This window comes from Papaver somniferum, chromosome 6, assembly GCF_003573695.1.
Source record: "Papaver somniferum cultivar HN1 chromosome 6, ASM357369v1, whole genome shotgun sequence".
NCBI classification, from domain to species: domain Eukaryota; kingdom Viridiplantae; phylum Streptophyta; class Magnoliopsida; order Ranunculales; family Papaveraceae; genus Papaver; species Papaver somniferum.
This window is the reverse complement of record NC_039363.1, coordinates 127074380-127099494: the sequence shown is the minus strand read 5'-3', so window position 1 is coordinate 127099494 and position 25115 is coordinate 127074380. Positions and strand designations below refer to the sequence as shown.

The window sequence follows — 25115 nt, the reverse complement described above, 5'->3', positions numbered from 1 at the left end:
CATGGAAACTGTCATGAACTTTGGTGGAACATACAAGTTGGTGGCCAAGACCACGAACTTTGGTTGTGAGATGCGTCCAAGTGGGCCTGGTCGTGGGACCTCGGTCTTGTTGTCCTAGGACACTGGCCATGTTGAATTGGCAATTCATCTTGACTATTTGTCCCGGAAGCTTGGCCGTGGCCAAGAGTAGTTGGTGTTGGCACTTTGTTTATATCATATAGAATATATTCAAGGAATTCAGACGTGGAAATTCTGCAACTCGAAGTGATGTTCAATATAACTTTTTACCAAATGGTGTGCTTCTAATAGTACTTTTATTCAAGATGGCATATCAGCTCATCATGAATACTTATAATTTGTACTACCAGTATACATTGATCAATACATGATAATTCATATAGCCGACATAAAATTATGATAATTCAGTTAAGTGAAGCTCTAAAATCTTGCAGGCATATTCAAGGCCAGTATGTCCATGAGATGGATACGCATTCTGAATTCTCTTTCAGAATACGATGTAAAAGTATGATGCCTGGTCATAAACTTACACATATTTATTTCGTATTTCCGCAGCTGGTCAGAAGTAATATTACAGTTTTCTCCCTTGTCAAAAATCCACCAAAAACAAAACCTCTGCCAGTTTGTGATGTAGGTCTTAGGGTTTGCAAACCGGGTTTTCAAACCTTCCCACATTCCCAAAGTCGGGTGTAAAGGATATGCAAACCTCTAAAGTTCGCGGAATTCAAAATGACTAGGTAAAACATATAAGTATGTGTACCTTGCATAATGCAGTTTTATACCTCTCATAATTAAATTTGAAACTTTCCCAGTAGCCATAGACAGTATGCACTATTTGCTTTGGAAATTTCCGAATGAATAACTTGAACAAGAATAGTTTGTGAACAATAAATTTTTCTAACTAAGATTGTTAAGGATCTATGAATATCATTGCTTGAATCATATTTCGAGAGTATGACCAAGACAAGATTGAACTCGAAAATTTTTCTTTGTAATATTAAATCTACTAAAATCATATGATAACGTATCATAAGATGGAATGGTGGATACGATGAGTAAACAGGATTGGTCAATCTTCACATACCTCTTTGTTGATAAAGTTCTTGCAAACGTCTTCATTTATTTTCCAGTTTTCAATCGTCGAGGGTTATTCAGTGATATCTGATACTCAACTACCATGTGCTATAATCCTAGTCCGAGATTTGACTTTAGTAGACTAGAAATCAAGATATAGTTTTGTATATCTAACATGACAATAAGCTTGAGATAGAAAAAATTATGAGTCCGACCGAGCGATGCTCTACTAAGCACACATTGATAAGTAGTGGAGGTTGTGAGGGAGTAGAGATCGTGAAGGTAGTGGTGAAATCATTTCCGCAATGTCAGGGAATAACGTATGAAAATTATCTCATCACTCTTATAACTACTCTTAACCGTCATTATTAGAGCACAGCTCGGAAAAACTCGCAAGCGTTGCTATCTCAAGCTTATTGTCAAGTTTAGTTTCCAAAACTATAAGTCTTGATTTCTAGTCTACTTATAGCTAAGTCTCGGATTAGGATACAAAGTGTAGTTGAGCTTTAGACTTCACAGCGTTCATCGATCAAATACGAAGAACTACTAAGGGGAGCTTGTGGAACTTCATCAACAAAAGGTATGTGGAGACTTGAACTCATCTATCACTCAAAAGTCTATATACTCTATCTCCTATTTGAGACAAAAGTCGTATATCTATATAGACTTCGATTATACATATTTGATATTTCGAGCTGAGTTTAACTCGCTTACATATTTCTCGAAATATGTGTTGGTAATATTTCGCTTTAACCAAGTTCATCTTATATTCTTGACGAAAGTCAAAAGATGATCATGTGAAAATAACCTGGTAATATCTTACATGATTTGTGTGAGACAGTCATTTGATGTAGACTCGGAAAGTTTCGTATTGATCATTCGATCACTTGAAAATTGCTTTGAAGCTAATAGTTTGTGTGAGACAACTATTTTCGTCTTCCGAAAATATTTCAATGATTGAAATGAGAGTTTAGAACAAATAACCATGATTGGATATAGCACATTATGCGTACTTGTATGCTAACAGTTGCAAGTTATTCCAAGTCCGGGAAACATGGTATGCATACACGTATGCGTACTGATTGGTTTAGTAGAGGTCTGGGAACTAAGTATGCATACTGGTACGCGTACTTGCGTGAGGTTCAAGTTCCGGGACTTTACTGAGTTTGGTGGTATGCGTACCCATTCGCGTACTGGCGAACCCAAACTTAGTCCGGCCACCTAGGTATGCGTACCCGTTTGCATACTTGAGTGGGTTATGTTCTAAAATCGGTTTGTTCACGAACCAATACATTTATATAATAAGAAATGTAATCTTTTGCAAACTATGGATATAATGTTCATGAATTGATTCAAGTGAACCAAAATCGATTTTGCTTCAATTGTATCTTGTATACTTCTATGAGAATATAAACAATTGAACAACTCTAGAACTAGTTTCATTTGAGTCATTTGAATTAGTTATGGTTAAGATGAATAAAGTTGATACGAAAGTGTTCATATGGATAACTTCGGTTAACTATCGTTGAGCCAACAAAGGTGCACACATTTAGGTACAGTTACTCATATCTAAATGAAGACACTTTTCGTTTGTGTGTAACAAGCTAATTTTGATATAACGGTTGAAAGATATTAGGTTGAGTCTAATCAGGTTTTCATCTAACGGTGAATATTGAATGCTTTGTTACCAAGGTAACATTGATTGCAAACCCTGATTTGAAGACAATATAAAGGAGAACTCTAGCAACTGGGAAACCTAATCCCCACACCTCCTATGTGATACTAGTTGCGACTAGAGTCGATTCTCCTTTAACCTTAGGTTTTTCGAAAACCCTGTAGGTTGACGACTTGAAGACTTAATTGGGATTGTGAAGCCAGACCCAACTATTTTCTTTGTAGTTGCGTGTTCTGATCTTGTTGTTTTCTATCGTGATTGAGTATTATCTTCTCTAACATTTGCTAGAGATTTAATCTCCGATAGGCAAGATAAAAAGTAGTCACGAAATTCTTCGTCTCATCGTTTGTGATTCCACAATATCTTGTTTCGCTACCATACGATTAAGATTATTGTGAGGGGATTGATATTCATAGGTTGTTCTTCGGGAATATAAGTCCGGTATATCAATTGGTTCATGTTCACCTTGATTTATCAAAAGACGGAACAAAACTCATAGGTATATCTGTGGGAGACAGATTTATCTATTCAATAGACTTTTCTGTGTGAGACAGATTTGTTTATCAAGTCTTCGACTTTAGGTCGTAGCAACTCTTAGTTATGGGTGAGATCAGCTAAGGGAATCAAGTGCATAGAGTCTTGCTGGGATTCATAGACGTAAAGAGCGCAACTGTAACTTGAACAATGTGAGATTGGGTAGGTCTCAACTACATTCCAGTTACAAGTTAACTTGGAGTAGGCTAGTGTCTGTAGCGACTTAATACAGTGTGGTGTTCAAATCTGGACTAGGTCCCGAGGTTATTCTGCATTTGCGGTTTTCTCGTTAACAAAATTTCTGGTGTCTGTGTTATTTCTTTTCCGCATTATATTTTCTATATAATTGAAATATCACAGGTTGTGCGTAAGTTTAATCAATTGTGAATCCAACCTTTGGTTATCGATTGAATTGATTATTATTGGATATTGGTTTTTGATACCGTCCAAACTGTTTCTTATATTAAACAGGCTCACGGATTTCTATCTGTTTTATTTGCTGAATACATTAAGAAACAGAGATATAACTCTTTGATATACTTTTCTTAAGATTGAATCTGACTGTCTAGTTGATTCTCTTGAAAGTATATTGGAGTTAGTCCATGCAGATTGCGAAGCGAAATATTGGTTGTGGTTGTTAGACCCCGCTTTTTCAATTGGTATCAGAGCAGGCAAACACGTTTAAGACCTTATAAGTCTGTTTTTAGAGATCTTACTCCATGGACAGAAGTGATATCTCTATAAATGTACCGCCAGTCTTTGATGGATCGAATTACCTATAGTGGAAAATTTATATGCGTGCCTTTCTTCAAGCGCGTGATTTTCAATCATGTGTTTATGTTGTTAATGGCTATTTTCCTCCGGTTGTTACAGTAGGTGATGTAACTTTTCCAAAGGATATCGGTGATTATGATGCTGTCGAGATTCTTGCTGCAAAGCAAAATTCTAAAGGATTGAATTCAATCATCCAAGACATTACCCTAGATCTTCAGCACCATGTGACTACGTGCACTCGGTCTAAAGATGCTTGGGATATCTTAGAAACCGTATTTGAAGGGAATACCTGTGAGAAAGAAGCTAGGCTTCAAAACCTAAATTCTGATTGGGAAAACCTTCGAATGGTAGTTGAAGATTCTTTTGATGAATTTAATCACAAAGTGTCTGAAATAGTTAATGCATCTTTTGCGTTGGGTAAGACTATTCCTGAAAAGAACATTATGATGAAAATTCTCAGATCATTGCCATCGTGATACGATTCTAAGAAACATGCCATCGTTGAAGGAAATAACCTTGATACGCTTTCCAGAAATACTTTTGTTGGAAAGTTAAAATTTCTTGATCTTGATCAAAACACAGACAGAACATCCGCGTTCAATGCTGTGATCAACACAAGAGAATCTTCTAATTTGTTTTAGGCTGATGAATGTTATTCCTATCATGTTGATTTTGATAAATCACTGATTACACAAAAGATCAGGGATATTGTAAGAAGAAGCAAAAGAAGTGAGAAAGGCCTCCCTCTGGTTAATGCTTCAGATGATTCAATAAAGAAAAATCATCCCAGGTTTTCAAAATCTTACATACTTCCGATGTGTGCAATGAACTTTCAGCTCTCGCAGCAAAAACTTATTCGTACTCAAATTCTGATTCAGAGTTTGAGTCTGACACTGAGATTTTTGAATTCTTGGATAAGTTTGAATAATTTCACCAAGAAAATCTCTAACTAAAGGCTTCGTTGGAAAAACTTGAATCATCACTTCAAGTGAAAAATCTTGAGATAGATTCTTTTAATGATGAATTCACCAGGACCCTGTCTCTGAAGTAAAAAGAGATTAATACCCTTGAGTGTGACCTGCAAATGTTGTCTTGAAGTTCTGACAAAATCTCAGCAATGTTATTTGTCCAGAAGTCTTTTGGAAACACAAATGGTTTAGGGTTATAAAGCAAAACTGTGAGCACAAACAACTCATTTGTTCCAGCCGGTTTTGGAATAATCAATGATGAATGTTGTGATAAACATGAGGCAAATAAGCAAGAAAATAAATCTTCCTTGATTTGTTCGTTTTATGGAAATGCAAATCATGTCCAAAATAAGTGTTGGAAATTCAAGAGGAATAACAAAAGGATTGACAAACTTCAACATGACATGCAAAGAATGAATCTGGCCATGGGTAATCAACATGATACTCCTGAAGACAAGAAGAAATCCAAAAGAACCAGATTCAGACGAGGTAAGAAGTCTGTTTATACAACAAATCTTGATATGTCACTATGTGATACAAGTGTATCTTTAATCCTTTAGGGAACTTAGTTAACCTCAAGATAAGTTGAGGGAATAATCATATTCTAGGAAAGAATCCTTGTTTAGGCAGAAATCCTAGTTAGGGAAGAGTTTTGTTTTTGGCAATACTTTTAGTTTAGGAAATAGATTCCTATTAGAAGTCCTTGGTCGGCTGAGTACGATGAAGGATATATATAGAGGGCTTTGGCTAATATCTAAATACACACAGATACTAGGCTCAGAAAAACCTAGAGAAAGCTTGGAACAATACTTGTGCAAGCTTAGCAAACAATTTAAGGTTAATCCACTGTTTAGAGAAGATTGTGAGCGTAACAAAGAGAGAATTGTAATCGTTTTCTTGTTCATAATCTAGAGAAGATATTTTCTTCGAATTACTACTTGTGTTATGTTTTCTAAGTTTCTCGTCTATATTATACTGAATTCCACCTTTATAATAATAGCTACCAAGGTATAGAGATCAAAACCTATCAAGTTGGCATCACGAGCAAGGTTAGTTTTTAGGGTAAATCCCTGTGGTTTATGGTTTTCACTAGATCTCTCTACATAAAGCTTGGTGAGGTACTCGAGAAGCTAGAAGATGTTTAGAAAACAAGGGGATCAAAGATGACAAAGTCATATGATGATCCTAAGGAAGGCGAACCACAAACTATGGAAGAAAAGGTGGCTACGCTGCAAACAAACATGAAGTCAATTCAGGTTACCCTTCAGGAGATGAATGAATGTATTCGTTCTCATACACCCAAGCCGGAGAAGAAGAGAAATATTACACCTTCACCTGAAGCTTCGGAAGAAGAAGGAGAAGAAGAATAAGAAAAAGAAGAAGAAGAACAGAAAGAAGATGAGGATGAAGAGAAGAAGAAAAGTAATTTTCTTAAAAGTCCTTCATCAACTAAACCTCATGGTAAGAATCTAAAAATTGATTTTCGTGTTGATATTCCACTTTACGATAGGAGTTTCGATGTAGAAAAATTGGATGATTGGATTGAACGTCTAGAGACGTATTTTTCTTTCTTTGAATATGACTCAAAGGAAAAGATTGCTTTCGCGGCATTGAAGCTACAAAAGCATGCTTTAACCTGGTGGAAAGCTTATCAAAGACAAAACCTAGGTAAGGGAGTATTGCCGTGGAAAAGATTCAAGGCAGTTGTAAGGAAACAGTTTTATCCGGTTGTCTACCTTGAGGAGAGATGGTTCAAGTGGTACAACTTGAAGCAGACTTATAACCAAACCGTGCAAGAATATACTTCGGAATTTCAGAATCAAGCTATGATTTTGGATTTAGACTTGGGAGATTATGTTATCTATATGAAATATATTTCCGGATTCCATGAGTATATACAGAAGGAGATGAAGATGTTCTCGGTAGATACTATCTCCGAAGCAAGTATAAAAGATAATGCCATTGAAGGCAGGCTTAAGAAATCTGATTTAAAGGGAAATACTAAGGTGAAATCTGGAGGTACCACTGTGAAAGGAGGTGAAAGGAGCAAAGAAGAAGGGAAGTATATTGACTTGCACCCATTGCAAGCAAACATGTCACGTTATCGACAAGTTTTGGGTTAAGAACCCTCATCTAAAGCCTAAAGGATTGCAGAGGAAAGAAGCCAAGAAGGCAACACTAGTCGCTCAAACTCCAAAGGAAGTCCACGGACTAACGGAACCCAATTCAAAGCTTTCTCTTATGAAAGGGGCAAAAAAAAGACCTTTCAAAAGATGATCTTAGGGAGCGACTCTTCACAGTGAAGATGCAAGTCAAAACATCACTAGTTGATGCTGTTATTGACCCGGGAAGTCAGAAGAACTTACTTTCAAATTCTTTGGTGCAGAAGTTAGGATCGAAGACTATCAAACATCCAAAATCATACCCTTCAGGATGGCTTCGAAAGGAATGAGGCTTACAAGTTTCACATCAGTGCACGTTCAAATTTTCTCTAGATGAGTCATATATTGACGAAGTTACATGCGACGTAGTTCCTTTGGATGTCTGCCAGGTAGTACTAGGTAGTCCTTACCTATGGTATAGAGATGCAACTCTACACAGGAGGGAACAAAAGTATACCTTTACCAAATATGGGGAAAGTTTTGTGATTCGGGCTATAGATTCTCCTCTTGAGGGAGCAAGCTTAATCACAGCCACTCAGGATAAGAGGTTGGTGAATGCTAGCACGAAGTTCATTCTCCTTGTGATCCGTTCTCTTGAGGAGAAGCCGAGTAGAGTTTTTTTAGCAGCCTTGACTGCTCAACAAGAAGGCGACCTAGAAGGGTTGAAGTTGAAATACAAGGATTTATTTTCTGATGTCACAGGGTTTTCGCCAAAGAGGAGTGTGGAGCATGAAATCATGTTGACCGGGGAGAGTTCTCTGCCTAATGTAGGTATTTATCGCACGACCGTCGAGGAATCCGACGAGATCAAGAAAGAATTCCAGGAACTCCTAGAATTAGGAATGATAGTGCCGAGTACTTCACCTTGTGGATCAACAGTATTGTTGGTACCAAATAAAGATGGAGGTTGGCGTATGTGTATTGATTATAGAGCATTGAACGAGATCACTATCAAGAATCGTTACCCTCTACCTAGGATAGACGACATGATGGATCAGTTAGAGAAAGCTCGAGTTTTTACAAAATTAGATTTCAAATTCGGATACCACCAGATGAGAGTTCGAGAAGATGATACATGGAAGACTACTTTCAAAACCAAACAAGGATTGTTCGAATGGTTGGTGATGCCTTTTGGTTTGTGTAATGTTCCAGCGACGTTTATGTGTTTGATGAATGATTTGATACGACCTTTTATAGAAGATTTGTGATTGTTTATTTGGATGACATCCTTATATACAAAAAAACTTGGGAAGAGCATCGCGTTCACGTTGAGAAGGTGTTTAAAGTGTTACATGAAGGCCAGCTAAAGTTGATCATAAAGAAGTGTGAGTTTGGAAAGCAGGAGTTGGTGTACCTTGGATTCATTGTTGGTGGTGGACAACGGAAGATTGATCCAAGGAAGGTTGAAGTGATCACTAAGTGTCCTAGACCTAGTACCATAACTGAAATCAGGAGTTTTTTAGGGGCTTGCACCTACTTACGTAAGTTTATCCGAAATTTTTCGAATATTGCAGGACCATTACATGGTTTGACGGGAGCTAAGGAAAAGTTTGAATGGCAACAAACCCATGAAGACGTTTTTCATTTACTAAAAAGGAAGATTTCAGAAGCACCAGTGTTGGCATTCCCTAACTTACAACGTACTTTTCAAGTTGAGACTGGCGCTTCTAACTATGCATTGGGAGGAGAGTTGTTACAGGATGGTAAACCAATGGAGTACCATTCAGAATTGTTCTCGGGTGCTATTAAGAACTATGCACCTTATGACAAAGAATTTTAAGTTTTATATCAATGTATCAAGCATTGGCGAGTATATCTCTTAGGTAAAGAAGTAGTGGTACATTCAGATCAGAAACCATTGGAGTATTTACACGCTCATACGAAACTACAACAATCCCGACACATGAAGTGGATGTATTACTTGATGACTTTCAACATTCTCATTAAGTACAAGAAGGTAGTAATAAACAAGTTGGCAGATATGTTGTCTCGTCCACCAGTCCGAGCATTAATGGTGTCCATGAGAATTCATCTGATTGTTCCTCAAGAGTATGCTGAGCCATACGCATCTATCAAAGACTTCAAGAAGGTGCAAATAGTAGTTTGAAAGGCGAGTTTGAACTCGGGATGGATTGTTATACGAGTGTCAGTTACTTTGCATTCCAGAAGATGGAGATCGTTTACAGTGGTTGAGAGAGGCACACACATCCCGAATTGATGGACACTTTGGGATGAATAAGAATCTTCTTAACCTTCGTCGTTATGTATTTTGGCCAAAAATGCAATATGATGTGGCTAAGTTAGTTAAGGGGTGTAAGTTGTGCAGCACATCTAAACCTTCCAACAGGAAACGTGGGTTATATATACCATTACCAGTACCAGTACCATCAAGGCCTTGGGAGAGTATTTCTATGGATTTTCTTGGTGGGTTACCAAAGACCAAGTCTGATTATGATTACTTGTTCGTTGTGGTCGACCGATTCAGCAAGATGATCGCATTAATTCCATGTACAAAGACGGTAACGGGAGTCGGTGCAGCAAAGCTCTTCTTTGAGCATGTGCGGAAGCATTTTGGTTTACCTACTTCTATTATTTCTGATAGGGATAGTCGATGCCTTAGTTACTTTTTGGATTCTTAATGGAAGATGATGGACACTAGGTTGAAGAAGAGTACAACTTTTCATCCACAAGCAGACGGACAAACAGAAGTGGTCAACAAGACTATGGTTCACATGTTAAGGGGATATAATTCTAAGCATCCTAAAACTTGGTATGAGAGTTTACCATATCTACAGTTTTCTTTCAATAGAGCAGTTCACAGTTCTTCGGGAAAATCTCCTTTCGAGACGTGTTATGGTTACTTACCACCTAGCCCTTTTGATCTAGTATTTTCTAGTGACACCTCTATGGGGGGAAGGAAGGAAGTGAACGACAAAATGGAACATAAATTCTTGGAGAAGATATCTCAGATTCATGCAACTGTTGAAGCACAATTAAAGAAGTCACAAGCCAAATACAAAGAAAAACATGACAAGCATCTTGTACCTTGTAATTTCGGTGTTGGTGACTTGGTATGGTTAAAATTAGGTAAGGAACGGTTGTAGGGGGAAGGTAAGAAGTTGAAATCATTGAGGTATGGACTATTTTATATTCTCGATCAGATTAGTGACAATACCTTTCATCTGGATTTACCACCTTATTTAGGAATGTACTCGGTTATAAATGACGAACACTTGAAGTTGTTTGAACCACCATTACTAGATGATGACGGTGACGATGCTATGATCTTACCACGAGTAGAAGACTTATGGTTTGATAGAGAGGAACCACTCAATGAAGACTGCATATTGGAGCGAAGAGTGACTAGAACACGACAAGGAGAGAAAGAAGCTTTTCTAATTGGATGTAAAGGTCGGTTTAACAAGGAAAAAGGGATTCTCGAGTTCCCCAACCTTCATTTTTAACTCTCACAGGAGTTCAAGTTCTTAAAAGGGGGACCCATGATACAGGTGTACCCGTACTCCTTTATGGAACTTAGTTAACTTCAAGATAAGTTGAGGGAAGAATCCTATTCTAGGCAGGAATCCTTATTTAGGCAGAAATCCTAGTTAGGTAAGAGTTTTGTTTTAGGAAATACTCTTAGTTTAGGAAATAGATTCCTCATAGAAGTCCTTAGTCGGATGAGTACGATGAAGGCTATATATAAAGGGCTTTGGATGATAGATAAAGAAACATAGATACTAGGCTCAGAAAAACCTAGAGAAAACTTGGAACAATACTTGTGCAAGCTTAGAAAACATTTTTAAGGTTAATCCACTATTTAGAGAAGATTGTGAGCGTAATAAAGAGAGAATTGTAATCGTTTTCTTGTTCATAATCTAGAGAAGATATTTTCTTCGAATTACTACTTGTGTTCTGTTTTCTAAGTTTTTCGTCTATTATTATTCTAAATTCCACCTTTATAGTAATAGCTACCAAGGTATAAAGATCAAAATGTATCACTATGTGATAAAAGATGTAAGCATTCATCTCACTCCATCACTATATAATACTAGTGATGTCGGCATCCTCATCTTTAACTTGAGAAAATGAGGATTGCATCAAGGTTGCTCAAGTTTTGTATTAATATTAATTTCTTATTCCATTTATGTTAAGAAAATATCTTCTTGTTAAAATATATAATGGATCGTGAACTGTAAAATACTTGTTCAAAGTTCTTCTAGGGTTTGGCTATCCGTAGGTCTATTTATATTCATTTGTGATTAAAATGCCCTTCACTTCTCTTATCTTTGAAAGATATAGTTTCATGGCTCTTGTAACTAGAGGTACCACAAAAAGGGATGCAGTTGAAGTAGTTAATGTGTATCTTTGTGAAGGAATCATTTCCTCAAGGAATAAGAAGGAGAGATCCACAAATGATGAAGAAGGTTCTTCCTCTAACTGCCTCTTGTTTGTATGTCATTTTGATAATAACTTTAGAGGTATGGTGAAGGATTTCATCAACAAAATAAATGATTTAAAATCTCAAATCATTTTATCTTTAGAAAAGATAGCTCACTATGAACGTATGTTGTCTCTGACAAAGAACACCTTGTGTGGACTAAAAAGAGAACTTAGTGAGTTAACTGATATTTCTGAAGAAATGTAGGAATTGAAAAATCCCATAATCAATGGGTTTTCAATAATGAGAGGAATTCAGTGTCTAGGAAACTTCTTATGAGAATTTATTCTTGTGTTTTAAGAAGGATAACTAGGGTTTGGAATAGCCATTATTGTGAGTACACATAGCTACTTCCAACGATTTTCATCTTGCAATGTTTTTTAGATTTATTTATTTAAATTCTAAAGTTTATTTGGAAGATGATTTTGTAGTATTAATCTTTATGGTTTTATATATTGCAACTTGTTATGGGATATGTGTATTTGCGCCCGTGAACTATGATTGTCCCATATATGTCAAAAGTTAAGCCTATTATGTCATTATGCAGATATTGATGGAAGATAGGTGTTTACAAAGATTAAGTCTATTCATGTCTCTATGCAAATATTGATGAAGAATAGAATGAATCTTTGAATACTCTACAGTATTGGTCTTTCCCTGATCCACTTCTATGTGAAAGTACTGTGTGGCTCCATAAGTTCTCTTGTGCTGAACATTTTCGATTAAATTAATCATGGGTTCTCTTGTGGTTAATTTAATTGAGTATTTTGGATACAAATTCATGTTTCATGTGATTTGTTAATGTCCAAAGAAATCCTCTTTTCTTGTGAAGTAAGGTCGCTCTTGCTGTTCTTTCGAGAATGACATTTTATGGGGGAGAGTTCTTAACTGAACTTGTGCTTAATTGCCAAATCTTTGTGGGGAGTGAGGTTGTGGAATATTGTAGGAGTTTTCTTGTATCTTTATGAACTCCTTGATGAATACACTAGTTTCGACTATGTGAAATCGTCGAAACAAAGTTGATATGTTCTCTTTTGGTCATGAAGTATCTCTATGAAAATTTCATTAGGATCCCACTAGTTTTTATACCTTTACCAATTTATATTGACAAAAATGGGGGGAATTAATGTGTAGTTCACACTACAAATACATATGGTTTACAAATCATTATGTAAGGGAGAGTGGTTTTCATGTGAGATGAAGTATTGACTAAGGGGTAGTGATACATATCACCATAGTATTGTTGTCAAAGTTGTGATATAATTGGACTTTGATGCTGTGTAATAATATTGTCACACTATATAACATTGATTGAGAGCTACTGTTTTCTCATTGTTATAGCTACGGATCTTCAACAACTATGATGCTGAGTTGAACACATTCAGAATCACTGGAATACTTGGAAGTGACGAAGATTTCGAGTAATGTTGAAGAACTAAGGAAATCAAGCATTTGGATTGAGAGCTACAAAGTTTATTTATTTTGTATACCATATGTATTGATAGTTTTGTCATTAAAATTGACAAAGGGGGAGATTGTTAGAGCACTACTCGTCGAACTCGCAACCGTTGCTATCTCAAGCTTGTTGTCAAGTTTAGTTGACAAAACTATAAGTCTTGATTTCTAGTCTACTTATAGCTAAGTCTCGGATTAGGATAGAAAGTGTAGTTAAGCTTTAGACTTCACGACATTCATCGATCAAAGATGAAGAAATAGTAATGGAGGCTTGTGGAACTTCATCAACAAAAGGTATGTGGATTCTTGAACTCATCTGTCACTCAAAATTCTATCTACTATATCTCCTATTTCAGACAAAAGTCGTATACTGATGTGTTTTCAAAGTTGTTGTAGTAATAAGATTCGTTCAAGACTTGTGAAAGCAGATTTTAGACTTAATTTTGAATAAAATATAGGAAACTTAAATAAAAGTGATACGAAAAATATGGAGAATATTGGGGCTATGGATTCCACTAATTACCAATATCAAAGTGATTTTATATTCTCTAATTATAATTATGCAAATCCTTCATTCAAATTGATTCTAAATATTGCAAAAGTTGATTTTTTTTAGAAATAACAATTGTAAATCGAAAGTATGGGACATCAAAACCCTAGGATAGCATGCTCCATCAATTGAACCATTTTTTTTTTTTATTTATCAAGGCAAAAAATCATATAACAATTGTAGAAATTAAATAAAATAGAGATTACCACATTTTATTGGCGAAATAGCTTCCTCCGTCGCCCCAGAGGATGGGTTTAGCTCATCATTGTATAAACTTGCTCAAAGTATTGATTCATGCTCAAAATTTATTTACAAAGATGAAATGGAGAGATAATAATGAAAAATCGGGTGTTTGCAACGTTTATAATTGTTGCAAAACACTGTTACAAAGAACGATAGAAAAGAACTGTTGTTGTTGTATCTCTGCGACCCTCATGTGTCTGTCGTTGTCACTGTTGATAAACGACTGCCTCTGGTGGTCTTTTGTTCTTCGTGTTCTTCCTAGAATTAGCAGAAAAGTTTTCTCTGCAACACGATCAATCTCCTTTGTTGTTACTCTAAACTCTCCCAAACTCTCCAGACCGCTTCTATGTGATCCTAGGAACCTATTTATACCTAGTAGCACCAAGAAATCTCGCTATAACTCAAGATAATTCTCTCTTAACTCGGCCTTGATGAAAAATATTCTGGGAATATTTTCTTCCCTGATTTAGCTTCTCACGCTGTTTTCCCACGCCAAATTACTCTCAACGCATCCAGTCATTGTCCAGAAGTGTTCCCACATGCAGTCGCCACGCGAAAATCTCTTGGTTACTCAATCAGGACTCGGAATGGAAAACCAACCCGTGATGCTCTGATTTCATATCTTGGGTTATCTAGCCAAATTTGATCGAAACAAACACCCATACCAGCTCTGTTAGGACATATCACAACTACCCATGAAGTTTCAGCGATTGAATCGCACAAAAACTCCTCCAAAATCCGATCGAAAAATCTGCAGTGAAGTGAATATTATTCCCGCCATTTTTTATTTTTGAAATGTTGAAGATGAAGTGCCCCTATCCTTTTCTGGGGTGCGAATAGCAGATGGGTGCTGAGGACAAATTTGGGTGATGAGGATGAATTTGGGCTACGTATAACCTTGGGTGTCCCTTAGCCAAATATGGGGTCCGTATAGCAAATGTCCTCCAGGGGTCCAAATAGCATTTTTTGAGCAACTTTTTCCACACAAGTGTATTTTTCCAAAAACACCTACACAAACATAAAAAAACCATAATAAGTACAAAATCAAGCACTAGCAATACAGACATTGAGGACAATTCAGACACAAAAATGTGTCTACCAAATACTTCATTGGGATTGTGAAGCCAGGCCCAACTATTTTCTCTGTAGTTGCATGTTCTGATCTTGCTATTTTCTATCGTGATTGAGTACTATCTTCTCTAACATTTGCTAGAGATTTAATGTCTGATAGGCAAGATAAAAAGTAGTCGCAAATATCTTCGTCTCATCATTTGTGATTCCACAATATCTTGTTTCGCTACCATACGATTAACATTATTGTGAGGAGATTGATATTTCTAGCTTGTTCTTCAGGAATATAAGTCTGGTATATCAATTGGTTCCTGTTCACCTTGATTTATCAAAAGACGAAAAAAAACTCATAGGTATATATGTGGGATATATATTTATATATTCAATATACTTTTATGTGTGAGATAGATTGGTTTATCAAGTCTTCGACTTTGGGTCGTCGTAGCAACTCTTAGTTGTGGGTGAGATCAGCTAAGGGAATCAAGTGTGTAGATTCCTGCTAGGATTCAAAGACGTAAGGAGCACAACTGTACCTTGATCAGTATGAGATTGGTTAGGGCTCAACTACATTCCAGTCCGAAGTTAACTTGGAGTAGGCTAGTGTCTGTAGTGGCTTAATACAGTGTGGTGTTCAAATATGGACTAGGTCCCGGGGTTTTTCTGCATTTGCGGTTTTCTCGTTGACAAAATTTCTGGTGTCTGTGTTATTTCTTTTCCGCATTATATTTTCCATATAATTGAAATATCATAGGTTGTGGAATCATGGACTACCTCTTATTCTCGCTAAGTCAGAGCCATGACGTGCTAATACTAGATGATCCGCCATGAATATACTGACTAGTGTTAAATCTTGTAGTAATAATGATTCGATGAATAATTTGTGTTTTATTAAGTTTAAGAATAGACTATATCCCCATTTCCTGAGTGTTGAGCCATGATGATGATGTCATGGGCATCTGAGCAAGGTGATATTCGGTGATGATTTGATTGATCAAAGATGACATCTTAGTGATGATCTCAGCTTTCGAGAAGGTAAATAAGACTCGATACACACGTGAATAAGACAAAGGTTTGGTGTTTCACCACGGCTGAAGTCTTGGTATTGCACCAAGGATGAGGGATTGGTATGTCAACAAGGCTGGGCATTTTATGCAATCTCAAGTGAGAGACTTTTTTGTAGAATATTTGTGACTCAGAGCTCAAGGAGGTATCTCAGACTCAGGGGCGGAGCCAAGGGTTGACTAACCCTGGCTCTAGCCCCCCTAAAACCACAAAACCATAAAAAGTCTGTTGATTTTATAATACGTTTTACATGTAGTCCACTAATGTATGTATAATATTTTTTTAGTCCCCCTCATTTTCAAAGTCTGGCTCCGCCACTGCTCAGACTCGACACACACATGAGTAAAGAAAAAGTCTCTGTAAAATGGCATTAGCAAGGAGCTTGCATGGCCACGGCATGCGTGCAGAGAATGTCTGGCACTGGGCATACACCAACGTTGTCCCTACTTGGGTTTGGCATTGGGCATGGCCCAACGCCATGAAATATGAGTCTGGTGATAGGCATTAAGAAGTCTGTAATCCCAAGCGTCGTGCAAGAGAGTCTGGCTCTGGTGGCCATGAAGAGAGTCTGGCTCTGGTTGCTTTGAAGAGAGACTGGCACTAGGGTCGTACAAGGAGTCGTCCTAGCATCATGCACATGAAGGTTTTTCGCTGGCATTGCTCAGCGTCATGCAAACAAAGATATGACACCAGGAAATTCCCAACGTCGTGCATGCTAGGTCTGGCGCTGGGTTATGCCTTTCCCCGTGCATACTTCCATCATCCTAGTCCCGCAGACAACTTGGTGCTTGCATATGTTGGTGTCATGCATAATTTTTTTGGCGATGGGCATATGCCCCAACGTCGTGGTGTTTATGGTGCGATGCCTGTGGCTTTCCAGACAAGTGCCAGTACACGTTTTACCGGTCATTGTTTGACCTTTTGAGAGTGAACATGTACTTTTCTTTCATGCTTATGTGCTATTTTCTTTGCGAAAATAGTAAAAAATTAATGTTATTCATATGAGAATTTGAACATGGAGCTCATATAGAACAGGTTCAAATAATTCAGCCGTGGAAATTCTGCGGCCTGAGATATTACTCAATGGGAGTCTAAATATTGATATATATGGAACAAGTTTAAGAAATCAACTGTGGAATTGTTGCAACTTGGAACAGGTTCAATGTTGTTCTATATCATATTGGCCGATCCATTTGAAGATTAATCAATGTAGACACAGTACAGAGACGAGTACAATACAAATGCTAAAATGAAAAAGTGAAAGTACCACTTTTCAAAAAAAAAAAAACAGAGGGAGTATTAAATATATATAGAGAGTTCACGTGGGTAAAGCGCTAGCATATATAAATGTGTCTCTGAGACTCTTTCTGAGGCGAATTTGCAAAATTCTTTTGCTTTTCCAAAGAAACCACCACCAACAATGGGGATTCTAGAAAATTGCATCTGCCATCGAAGAGGGAGTCCAACTATCCAAGGGATTGGGACTGAGTTTGACAAGAGGCTGAAAGTGATAGAATCAAAGTTTAATAATATGATTCTGTTTAAATAATTAAGTTGCAGATTTTCAGATCACGCTAGGAATGTTAACAAGACATGTGTCTGTCTACACAATGCAATTGACATAGAACTTGGACACCGCTTCACATCATATTAGAGAGATTCATCAAGAAATTATAAGAAGAGATTGGAGGAAGATGGGTTACAAATGTTGAAGTTCGCTCAAAAAATTATAGATATTGCAGCAAATAATCTTATTGATGAATTGGCTGAGAAGGTGGCTAATGAGTCTCCATTGGTTGATGAGAATGGCAAGCAAGTTGAAAAAGATTATAATGAGGGGATGGAGGCTAATACTAACCAAACAACGATTGTAAATTATATTCCAGTGGTGTCTACATTAAACTCTTCTAGTATCAATAGTGCGTTTGACCCTGTTGCGGAGGAAGAAGCTCAGAGAGTCTTGAACTGGATAAATATGAAGAAGGCTACAACAACAGTTGATGATAATACATCAAAGAGTAGTAAATTTCGTGGTCCTTTACCACCACATAAACCCAGTTTTAAATGAAGTTAATTGCTAGTAATTTTTATGAAGCTTGAAGTTCCTGTGAAGATAATGCTTGAAATTTATATGGGAGTTATAGATTTTTACGGTTTCTTGTAAGGGCCTGTTTTGCCTATTTCTTTCATTTCTTAGATATTTAAAAGTTTTATCTGTCCTTTATTTCTTTATAGGGTCTGGGACCTTCGGGCCACTTGGGTAATTACTATTTTTGGCTTTAATCATATGACTTAGCTAAAAAAAAATAGAGAGAATCATCGCCAATTAAACATAAGCCAACATTTTTTCTAAGTGTCTTAATGAGTGGTAGTTAGTTAATGATAAATCTGTTGATTGATGTCACCAACAAACACATGTTACACGACAACTCCAGTGGATTTCTCTAAAATACTTCGTTTTGGGTATCATAGTCCATCATTCATCAAGTCTGCTTGACTAAAAAATTTAGGTATTGGCATCAAGTTTCTTATAACTGTGACATCTTCCAATGGGAAGTCAGAAGGGTTGACAAATCGACCAAATTTTTTCAACACCTGGACTACATTTCCACCTTATTAAACCTAACTTACTCAATACGGTGTTTAAATGAATGATGATGGAAACAACAACTTAAGCCTTGGGAGGAAGGATCCACTCTGAGACTTTTAGAAATTGATATACAAATACGGCAAAAAAGACCGTGTCGAATGTATGAGTCTCGTTATTGGCAGTTAAACTAAGTCAAGTTTCCGTTTTTAGGCAAATTCAAAATTGCAGTTGAAGCTAAGAATGAAAACAAGACATGTGTCATGTGTGTGGCCACGTACAAACATAGAACTTGGACACCGCTTCATCACCAAATAAACATAGGATAGGAGCAAACACAAAGTAGTAGTGTCTCGTGTAGGTAGGTAGGTAGTTGATGCCACCTCCACTAAACACATGCTACGCAGCAAACTCTAGTGGAAATTAGTAAAATACTGTATTAGTTTTGGGTTTCCTAGTTTCATCTGGTCTACTACTTGACTAAAACTCTTAGGGTCCGTCTGGCATTGGTGTAACATCTTCCAATGGAAAACTAGAAACAAATAAAAAGCCATAGGTAGGTAAACCTATCATCAAAAAAAGGCAAAAATCATATGGTTTAAGCCATTAGGACAAATTTCAAAAATTTATCAGCTTATATGAAGAGGCCAAGTTGACCGAGTCTCTTTAACCAGAAGAGAAAAAACTCCAAAATGTGAAAAAGAAACAATAGAGATAAGCAGGTGGTCCATTTCACATTCTCCATTTGTCTCCACTACGGAAAACTGCGGTTTTCTCGTTGAAATTCCAAAGTATCCATCATCATGGCCATGGATGTCAGTCAGCATCAAACAAATATCAAAGCATAAATATATATACATACACTCTAGATACACCTCAATATCCCAATACTTACGTTAAAACTCCGACTCCACCGCGTGTATAAATCTTTTTACATGACGCGGTATCAACACGACTTCTGCTTCTTATAGTCTTTTTCCTCCTTTTTCTTCCACCTTCCCAAAAAATTCCCATTTCTCTCTGAAAAAAAAATCAATACTCTCTTCTTCTCCCTCTCCACATTAATCTCTCACCCATTTCTCATCAAAACAGTTAAAAGATGTTGAGATTATGTTCAAGGCCATTAGAGAGATGTTTTGGAAGTAGAAGAAATGATGTGTTATTATGGCATACGGATTTAAAACCACATGCTTCTGGTGATTTCTCAATTGCAGTAGTACAAGCTAATTCGTCACTTGAAGATCAAACTCAAGTATTTACATCACCTTCTGCTACTTATATTGGTGTTTATGATGGTCATGGTGGTCCTGAAGCTTCTCGTTTTATTAATACTCATCTCTTTGGTCATCTCCACAGTAAAGTTTCTTCCTTCTATTCATTTTTAATGAAATCCGTTTTAGTATTTGTATGATAAAACACTAATTGGTTTTTGATTGTTTATTGTAGAATTGGCTTCAGAACAAGGTGGATTGTCAACTGATGTGATTAAGAAAGCTTTTGGTAATACCGAGGAGGAGTTTTTGAGAATTGTTAAGAGATCATGGCCTGCTAGACCACAAATGGCTTCAGTTGGATCATGTTGTTTGGTTGGAGCTATTTCTGATGATGTATTGTATGTAGCGAATGCTGGTGATTCTAGAGCTGTTCTTGGTAAGAAAGGTTCTGGGGGGAGGAGGAGTAATCCTGTTGTTGCTGAAAGGTTATCGATTGATCATAATGTTGGTGTTGAGGAGGTTAGGAAAGAAGTTGAAGCACTTCATCCTGATGATTCTCATATTGTGGTTTATGTTAGGGGAGTTTGGCGAATTAAGGGCATAATTCAGGTATGATTTTTATATGCAATTCTTTGTTTGTTAAACTGCTCATTTTGTGTGATTGAATCATGTTAGGACGAAGGGAAATGTTTTATTGAAATCATAAGTGAGTTCATTGCACAACTGGGTTTACTGAATTAAATCTGTTAAAATGTTGGTCAGAATTCTAGGATTTATCGGCGAAATTGGGCTGGAATCTTCTTTTAGACTGTAGTGATTGGTACATTAGTTTTAGCAGATGAAACACGAGAATGCAAGACATTGTTTCCGCGGTAGAACGGTCGATAAGCATTGACAGGTTCTTCTAAACACTAACAGATTTAGAAACATGTGTAGTTTGTTCCGTCTCAGATTTGATGTTGTCTAATGGGTCGTGATCTCATTCTGGACTCAGTCGGTAACTCTGGTGTTAAATCTCAATATTGTCGTGAGGAAATTTTAGGTCCTGTCTGTTACACATTTTGCCGTAAAGAGTAGGTTTTATCAGAATATGTATTATAAATGTTCCGAACAAGTACAGTGGTCTGCTTATGCAGAGTGTAGGTTTTATCAGAAGGTAGAGGGGATACCTTTCTTTTCCCCATGGGTAACTGTTAAACCTTTATGGTCTAGTTTAATCCCAATTGAAAGGAAGTCTGATAATTGTGTAAGATGTTCCTAAAGAATAAGTCATAAACAATGGGTAGATTTAAATCTTTCTCGTGCAACTTAGTACCAGTTGAGAGGAAGTCTGGTAATCATCTGAGATGTTCGTAACGGGTAATTGATGGATGCAACATGGTAGCTGAATGTTAGTAATGCATCATTTTTCTGGAAGAACTTGATACCTTCATAACCTATTTTAGTCTTCATCCCCTGGGTTGCACCAATACTTCTTGGGACTCCCCGTATCGTGTGTCCCCGTACGGACACAGCCACACATACTCGGACACACCTAAAATACTTCTATCTTACTATAAACTAGGAAACAGCTGAGAACTAAAGGTCACCTACCTCTAAGGAAGATTGTAGTCGAAAACATGCATGTGCTAGCAGAAATACACTTGTGCAATTGTAAACAAGTGCAAAACAAATACAGTTGTGTGGTTTTCTCGTTTACATTTCTATATATATCTTAAAAATTGACGGTACTTCAACATATACCGCTGTGTCCCCGTATTATAGTTTTTCAGAACTGCCGTATTGGACACGAGGACACGCTGCTGTGTCAGACACCCGTGGCGGTATTGGTGCAACCCAGTTCATCCCTAATCTCAATTTTATTGCTTTTCCTGCCTACCCCCCACAGGAGAAACCATTTATTTCTTTTCTTACTCAAATGATTTCTTCAGCAGAAAATGTGGGCGACAAAGTCTTAGTCAACTCCAACCAAAAGAAACCGTGTTATTCACATTCATTAAAATATCACAGAAGAACTTATTCCTTTCATAGTTAAAAAGTAGTATTCTTAGTGTTAATGAGTCATTACTTTACCTTAAATATGACAAATTCCAGCCAACTCTTTAAAAGCAAAGGTTGAAAGAGTTAACTTGCAAACTTTAATCAACTTTGTGACATGATTCTTGAAGTGAAGAAGCCATCTTATAGTTGCTTGACCTTTTCTTTTTTGTTTGGAAATTCTGGTGAAGCATTCTACCTTTCTTTGATCGTCTCTGGTTTCTTATTCTTTTATTCACCATATCTTAGTCTCTATCTTTATCTTGGTTTTCTTTTGTGCGAATAGGGAAGTACACTATCTTTCATTATTCTCATGAGTCAGATCTATCTGGACAAAAGTGTAGATTTAGCTCCCTTTTCTGTATCCATCTTCTTTCAAGAGTCACATGTTGTGCCTCACTTTTGATTCAGCAAGGACCAAATGGATTTTTAATAATTACATGAGATACACGGCAAGGCATAATTCTGTGACCAACTGGCCAATTTGTATAAGCTTTCTTTTGAATATCAACTTTCCATTGCATTTCTGTACCTTGTTAGACTTAACCTTTTCTCACTATTTGATGTGTGTATTTGCTTGATAACCTTATTGGTTCCTTCCCTTTTGAATTGTAACGTGGGATGTGGGCCTCAAACCTTCTCTCTTCTTGAGCTAGAAATATTGTCACATGTAGAGTCAAATCTTGTCACTGGATCACAAATCTTGTCACTTGATATTTCATAATACATAAAATTTTAAACAATGAATACTAACTTAAATGCATTCCTATTATTATTCGCCCAAAGAATTCCCTCAGATATTCAAAATATATTTATATTTAATAAGTTCTGATGCAAAGGATGTGGAAATCATTTGTTTGACAGTTAACTTGCTTTGTATGTCAGGTGTCAAGATCTATTGGAGATATGTATTTGAAGAAACCCGAGTTCAACAGGGATCCCCTGTTCCAACATTTTGGATCGCCTGTTCCTCTAAAACGAGCTGTGATGACAGCAGAACCCTCAATTGAGATTAGAAAGATAAACCCTCAAGATTTGTTTTTGATATTCGCTTCAGATGGACTCTGGGAGCAGCTTACTGATGAGGCAGCGGTAGACATTGTTTTTAAGAACCCAAGACGGGTAAGCATACTTTCTTAAATCATATCTTGTCCGAGCCCATTTTGTTAGCTACATTTAGTACTATGAGTTATCATGGTATTGAACGTTGTTACTTATTTGGCAGGGTATAGCAAAGAGATTAGTGAGCGCTGCCCTACAAGAAGCTGCTAGAAAGAGAGAGATGAGATATGAAGACATGAAAAGGATTGAAAAGGGTACACGTCGGCATTTTCATGATGACATAAGCGTAGTAGTGATATATCTTGATCAACACCAACAACAGCATGGTAGCCGAAGTGACAGATTTAGAGGACATAATACAGTTGACTGTACTAATGCCCCAGTCGATATTTTCTCTCTTAATGCAGAAGAGGAGGAAGAGGTTCCACTTCATTTAGGCTCCTGAAGGAAGTTTGTCGGTAGAAAAAGTATGATACACCATCTGACTGCCTTGTGAATAACATAAAGGTATACATATATAAAAATTTGAACCTAGTAATATATCAAGGACATATCATAATGAGAGACTTTAGATTGACATCCAAGTAAGTTTTTGGTTATGGGAGTGGTTTAGTGTACATAAATCAAAGGGGATGTTCTTTGATCCAAGCTGGGGTCGACTTGACAAATTGAGTTCTGACTTTGTTTCTGTGTTGTTTTCTCTTTATGAACCTTTCGTTTTGGTAGTGTTTCAGAAAGAGACAATTTGAATTGTATCTGCAGATTACGTCTTGATCTTGTGTTCCGCATTTTGTAGACATGGCAGTATTTGTTATTTTGCTTTTTGTTTTGGAAAAGATATGAACTGTCAATTTATGTCTGTGCCTGTTGCAGTCGAGGGCCAGATTTGAATTACAAAGGTTTCTCCTTGTCTAGAAACGATTTCAGTGATCACTACTGAAATCTAGTGATTTGGTTACCTATTTGGATGGTGAAGGAAGTATACCGCAACCATGAAACCTTTAAGTCCATTTGTTTTATCATGGAGGTATAGCTCGTGTAGTTAAATATGCGGGAACGTGTTCGAGGAGGGAAATTGAGCAGATCTTAGCAAATAAGCTCTTTAGCCGTTCTTTGGACGGTGAAAATGTCTCGTTCTTAACACAAGGTTTTCGCGGGGAGTAAAATGTCTCCCTACTGGAAGGAAAAAAGAGCAAAAAAAAAGAAGGTCTTTCGAGGAATCCTGATTTTGGGCATACCTAAATCTTTCTAGGCATACAAAACAATAGTCCCATCTTGGGTGACCTTATAAGGGGTACCCTATGGGTAGTTCAATTACCTATATACCCTTAATACAAAAATCTAAAATCAATTTTCTAAAAAATCAAAATCAGTTTCCCTTAACATCTCTTCTTCTTCCTCCTCCTCTAGCCGAACTCTTTCCCCTCCTGCGAAAAAAAATTCATCATCGTGATTAATTGTCGATTCGTAAAAATTTGATCGTCGATTAAACTCAACCACATAATGACTCGTACAAAGAAAAGAAGGGACTAGGCAAACTAAATCGTCTTCTAATCCATCAATTGAAGAAGAAGAACCAATTGAAGATGAAGGTGTAGAAACTGAAAATCAACCACCAATTGAACCAGAAATTGAACCAACTGCATCTCCAACTCCGGAAATGAGGATAAGAAAGTAAGTTTTACCAACTCAATCTCCTATTTGCTGTTTTTCATCGATTAAATGACAGTTACAGTGTTGGATTCGGCTCAAAATTGAGTTGCGTTTCTAGCCGAACTGTTCTTCACAAAAGCTTCCTGTAAGTGTATATGAACAGTTCGGCATGAAATTTCAAGCCGAACCTAGTCACAGATAGAGATGCATAGGGGTTCGGCGTATTCGATAATCATAATATGTGCCGAACCTAGCACATTTGCGAGGTTCGGCTATTACGATATTCTCAATATGTGCCGAACCAATAACAATATTTTAACCCAAAAAATAACAAATTGATGTTCGGCTTATACGATTTTCGAAATATAAGCCGAACCATTAATTATTTTTTTTTCCGGGCTATTAAGGATGTTGTTCGGCTTACTATGAAATTTTCATATAAGCCGAACTAGTGTCTAACAAAAGGGTTGGAGTTGAAAATTATAGGTTCGGCGCATGCAGTAAACAAGTTCAGTGAGCCGAACCGTTCATCAAT

At 37.0% G+C, this 25115-nt stretch overlaps 1 protein-coding gene across 1 annotated transcript; it reads left to right on the top strand.

Annotated features, from left to right (window-relative positions):
* The first annotated feature begins 19559 nt into the window (after positions 1-19559).
* Positions 19560-23722, top strand: LOC113289216 (probable protein phosphatase 2C 63). Its single transcript, XM_026538415.1, has 4 exons — positions 19560-19969; positions 20061-20437; positions 22751-22987; positions 23091-23722. Exons 1-4 carry the CDS (start codon positions 19714-19716, stop codon positions 23370-23372), a joined length of 1152 nt encoding a protein of 383 aa, XP_026394200.1. The 5' UTR covers positions 19560-19713; the 3' UTR covers positions 23373-23722.
* Positions 23723-25115: the final 1393 nt, after the last annotated feature.